This window comes from Prunus dulcis, chromosome 1 (assembly GCF_902201215.1).
Source record: "Prunus dulcis chromosome 1, ALMONDv2, whole genome shotgun sequence".
NCBI lineage: Eukaryota > Viridiplantae > Streptophyta > Magnoliopsida > Rosales > Rosaceae > Prunus > Prunus dulcis.
Genome location: NC_047650.1, coordinates 1718884 through 1724221, shown reverse-complemented (window position 1 = coordinate 1724221; position 5338 = coordinate 1718884). Strand labels below are relative to the sequence as shown.

At 41.7% G+C, this 5338-nt stretch overlaps 1 protein-coding gene across 1 annotated transcript; it reads right to left on the bottom strand.

The window, feature by feature from the left end:
* Positions 1 to 4284: 4284 nt before the first annotated feature.
* Positions 4285 to 5068, bottom strand: LOC117614613 (F-box protein CPR1-like). Its single transcript, XM_034343482.1, has 2 exons — positions 4976 to 5068; positions 4285 to 4829 (listed from the first exon to the last, which is right to left on the bottom strand). Exons 1-2 carry the CDS (start codon positions 4983 to 4985, stop codon positions 4285 to 4287), a joined length of 555 nt encoding a protein of 184 aa, XP_034199373.1. The 5' UTR covers positions 4986 to 5068.
* Between the last annotated feature and the right edge of the window lie 270 nt (positions 5069 to 5338).

Sequence of the window (5338 nt, the reverse complement as noted above, 5' to 3'; positions counted from 1 at the left end):
GAACAAATTCCTTCTGGATAAGATAGTGCTCCCATTGCTTCAAAGCTCGAACAACTGCATAGAACTCTTGGTCATAAGTACTCCACTTTTGACGTGCATCGCTCAACTTTTCAGAGAAGAACGCAACTGGCCGCTTGTCTTGTGAAAGCACAGCTCCGACTCCCACACCGCTGGCATCACATTCAACTTCAAAAACTTTCTCAAAGTTTGGAAGGGCTAGAACCGGCGCGGTGCAAAGCTTTTCTTTTATATCTGCAAAGCTTCTCTCTTGCTCCGCTCCCCAGCTGAACCGGCCCTTCTTCAAACACTCTGTGATAGATGCAGCGATGGAGCTGAAATGCCTCACAAATCTTCTGTAAAAGGTGGCCAAACCATGGAAACTTCGAACTTCAGAAACTGTTTTTGGAGCTGGCCAGTCAAGGATTGCCTTGATCTTCTCGTCATCTACCTGGATACCATTCTCACCAACAACAAAACCCAAGAACAGTAGCTTATTTGTGCAGAAAGTACATTTTTTAGGTTCACATACAGTTTATTTTCTCTCAAAACATCTAAAACTTGTCTCAAATGCACAAGATGTTCTTCTTTTGTGGTACTATAAATTAAAATGTCATCGAAATAAACGACTACAAAAGAGCCAATAAATGGTCGAAGAACTTGATTCATGAGTCTCATGAAAGTGCTAGGCGCATTTGACAATCCGAATGGCATCACCAACCATTCAAATAATCCGTCCTTGCTCTTGAACGCTGTTTTCCATTCGTCGCCAGGTCTGATGCGAATCTGGTGGTAACCGCTTCGCAAATCTATCTTGGAAAACACCCTTGAGCCGCTAAGAACATCCAGCATATCCTCCAACCGTGGAATGGGAAACCTGTACTTGACTGTTATCTTGTTGATTGCTCGGCTATCAACACACATTCGCCAAGTCTTGTCTTTATTCGAAACCAGCAAAACGGGAACTGCGCAGGGACTCAAACTCTCCCTGATAAATCCCTTCTGCAGTAATTCTTCAATCTGCTCTCTTAGGATGTCATTCTCCTTGGGGCTCTTCCGATAATGAGGCAGATTCGGAAGGCTAGCTCCAGGCACCAAGTCAATTCGGTGTTGTATGTCCCGCATAGGTGGCAGCTCGTTTGGCAATTTTTCAGAAAGTAGTTCCTGAAACTGTGACAAAATCTGCTGCACGTCTTGTGGAATGTCACTTTCTCCTTTGCCAAGCTTCAACAACCCCTTCAACACCAAGGGACAAAAATACTCCGCCTCTTTGACAGCCTCGTTCAACTCCTGCTCGCTGCTAATTAGGGTTAGGAAACTAGAACTCCTCGTCTTGGGCTCAACAGATTGTTTTGAGGGCTTTGTAGTTGCCATTGCAATTTTTCGGTTGTTCTAAGAAAACAGAATTACATTATCTCATCCCTTGTAAGTCGCATCCACATCAAATTGCCAAGGTCGCCCTAATAAAATATGGCATGCATCCATGTCAATAACATCACATAATACATCATCGCTGTAATGCTTACCAATGGACAGTGGCACACGGCAAGTCTCAGCAACACGAACCGAAGGGCCTTTTTTAACCCAACCTAGTGAGTAAGGGCTGACATGTGGCTCCGTTGATAGCTGCAAATGCTCCACCAATTTCTTTGACACGAAATTCTCGCAACTTCCATTGTCGACGATCACATCACACACCTTGTTTTTGATTGAGCAGAGGGAACGAAAAATACTATGACGCTGCCCTTCCTCCTTTGGTGCCAAAAGAACTCTCTGCAAAACCAAGGTAATCCTCTCCATTCCTTCCTCAATTGCAAATTCAGCCCCTGCATAATCATCTTCCCCGACTTCATCTTTTTCCTCATCTTCATCGACCTCCTCGATAAAGTTAGCCTGCTTTCGCTCTGGACAAACATTAGAACGATGCCCTAGTTTTTGGCAACGGTAACATATGTCCGTCATGGGCTTAGCATACGGATTCTGGGATTGGTTTCGGGACTACCCTCTATTGAAAGTCCGGCTGCTGCTTTCGTTAAAGTTTTTATTTTGGACAGTTGTCGCTGGTTTCATCGTTCCTCCAGGTTGCTGCTACACTTTCCCCTTATCTCCGGAGCCACTAGAAGCACCAGTAGCATATTCAGAGGCTTCCGTCGTGTTCTTGCGGAAGTTGGGTTGGCGCTTCTCCTTCTCCAACAGTTCAGCTTTCATCGCCATGTTAATCGCCTCTTGCAAAGTCCATATATTCTGCATACCAATTTTTTCTTGGATGGAAATCTTCAGCCCATTGTTATACCTCGCGACCTTTTGATTGTCAGTCTCGGTCAAATGGTTTCGCTATGCCAAACGCATGAATTCTTCGGTATATTCAGAAACCGAACGGTTGCCTTGCGCACAACCTGGATACATATGGTATAGAATCTGCTCATAATCTGTGGGCAAGAATCTTTCCATCATAAGCGACTTCATCTTCCGCCATGTACGAACCCGCTGCTTTCCTTGCCTCTGCCTTGAATTTTGCAATTGATCCCACCATAAAGCAGCTGTAGCTTTTAGACGGAAAGCTACCATCTTCACCATTTTATGCTCAGGAACCTCCATAATATCGAAAAACCTCTCCACTTCTACAAGCCAATCCAAGAAGTCTTCAATCTTCAGATTTCCCCAAAAGTTAGGGATTTCGGCTTTAATCCGATAATCGCCAAAATTTTCGTAATTACGATTACGACGATTATTAGCCAGTGGTGGTGGTTCCTCAAGTTCTTCTTCTGACTCTGACTCGCTATCCGGAATATGTTGCCTCCTATTATATCTTCTCTCGCCATCTCTACCTCTCTTCGATTGTCTTCCCTGCCTTCTCTTCTTTCGTCATCTCTGCCACCTCTTCTATTGTTGCCACCAAGAGCTTGCAACAACAATTCTCGCATCTCTCCAAATTGGTTGGTGAGGTTGTCGATCTGTTGGTTTTGAGCGTCCAGATCCGCTCTAGTAATTGGGGCTGGGACATCAGCTTCTCGATCACCCATGATAAGACAAGATAAGAATACCGAGACGGGAGAGACCCGCTCTAATACCACTTGACGCAGCACAAGCAACAAAAGTTTCAAGCGAAACCTTGAGTAACAAGAAATCTGGATTCCACGAGTAATTAAGAGGAATTCTCTTGGGATGATTTTATTAAAATCTGAGATAATCAGAAACGTCAGACAAACCTGTCTAAATACACAACTCTCAACCCTTGAATTGCTAGGGGAGTTATTACATTAAAAATGAAAAACAGAATTAATTCGGAGACTTAACTACGTAACTATGAAACTGAAAAACAGAATTTATTCGGAGAATTAACTACGAAACTTTGAATGCAGTTTTGGAAGGCCAAACGACCTCAGAATGCCAAAATCCATCGTACATCATAGCGAGGCAGTGAGTTTGACTCGTGGCGAACAAAAAGTTGAAGCATCTTCTACAATTCTATCTTAAATGTACCACTGCTGGTGCATTTCTAAACGTCTATGTTTTTCACAAGGGTGTCATAATCTATATATACCCTTCGCCAAAAGATCATCAGCCAGACAAAAAACGAAGAATTGGACTACCCAAACAAAGCTGAGTTGGTGATATGTGTTGTAAACAAGTCTGCAAAGTAACAAACAAACTAATACTAGTAGTGTTACCATACAAATATAATGATTAATTAAAATGATCAATAAGGCCAGTGTAAAGGAAGGAGCATAAGTTCACTTTGCTTTTGATTACACCAGAATTTGATTTATATATATTGAAAGGTTAAAAAAAAAGTACATGGGTAATTAGATGAATTAAAATTTAGTTAAACGAGGAAAAATCAAGATGCATTCTCAAAAGAAAATATTTGAAGTCCCAAATTATAAATTAATACCCTAACACTTTTAATCTTGTTTGAAGTCCCAAATTATAAATTAATAGAGAAGAGAAAATGTTAAAATATTAAAATAAGCGCTGCTGACTGCAATTCTATCTTAAATGTAAGCACTGCTGCTGACTGCAATTCTCAACTTCTAATTTTTATTTTTTTTATTTTTCACACAAGTACGAACTTCATAAAAGGCGAGTCGTAGTGATATGCATTGTAAACAAGTCTGCAAAGCAAACTAAGAAAAAAACTAAAATATACTGTTACCAATTAAAAAGAAAAAAATTCATTAAAATGATCATCCCCTAACTTTGTGTCGCGACAATTAACTCTGATCATCTTTTGTTGATTTGACTTCCAGATCGAGAGACCCTTCCCTGCTTAAAAGTTTACTCTTCTTAGAGGTAGAGGGGACTTGTCGATCCCTTCCAACAAATAACAGGATGAAGAAGATAAAGGCTCCCGACACCACTAACTGCCACTTTAGATACATGGGGATGACCACGAAATTCAACTTGTTTGAAACTCTTTTTCTTTAAATCATACCAAAAGAACACAGAATTGTGGTACTTGTACGTCAAAAGGACCATTTCTCCATTCTTTGACAACACCACTGGTTTGAAAGAATGAACATGCACCCAAGGCACAGCTTCTGGCTCAATAGAAAAAAGCAGGGTCCAAGATTCTGTCATTCCATACTCCTTCATAACCCAAACATCATGTGCGGCGCCGAAACGATCAACACAGAGACATAAACAGCCCCCCAAGACCTCCAAAGACAGCGTAGGCGTATACATGTTATACACGTCATCCAGATCGACCGGGGTGGAAAACTGGCAATATTCCTCACTGGCAAGAGTAAGAGTTCGAATTATGTGCGGGGTTTCATCTAACACCGGGTGCATCAGCCAATTTAGAGCACCGTTGAAGAACACGATATAATCTGAATGAAAATCAAAATTATTGCAAGGCATGTTTTGGATCCTTTTCCATGAGTTAGATTTTAGGCTATAAATATGAACTTGACAACTCTCGGTATGGCAATCCCCTATTCCCACAACTTTATAGTCATCATGAACAGAATCATACCCGAATCCATAGTAAGCAGTGAATTGCGGCGTCTCAAAGCTTGGGAAGGGAATCTTCTTCAACTTTTGAATTGAAGGGTTCCACAAAGCAATTTCCCAATCGACACAGTTGCGTATGCAAACCACACCATGAACAGAGTTGCCCAATATCTCTGTGTAATTGTCAGCGTATTTGAACGGCTGCTCAGTTCTCACGGCTGCCCCGATCGTCTCGTTGTCCCTAAAGGTCAATGAAAAGAAACCTGAGGGAGCATCTTCGGGGTTATCTGACCAAATTAAAATGGATAGAGGAGCAGAGTTGGTTTCAATGGAGCGTTGGAGATGGGCTTTGATGAAGCGTTGGTCGTGGATGAAAGCATACCAA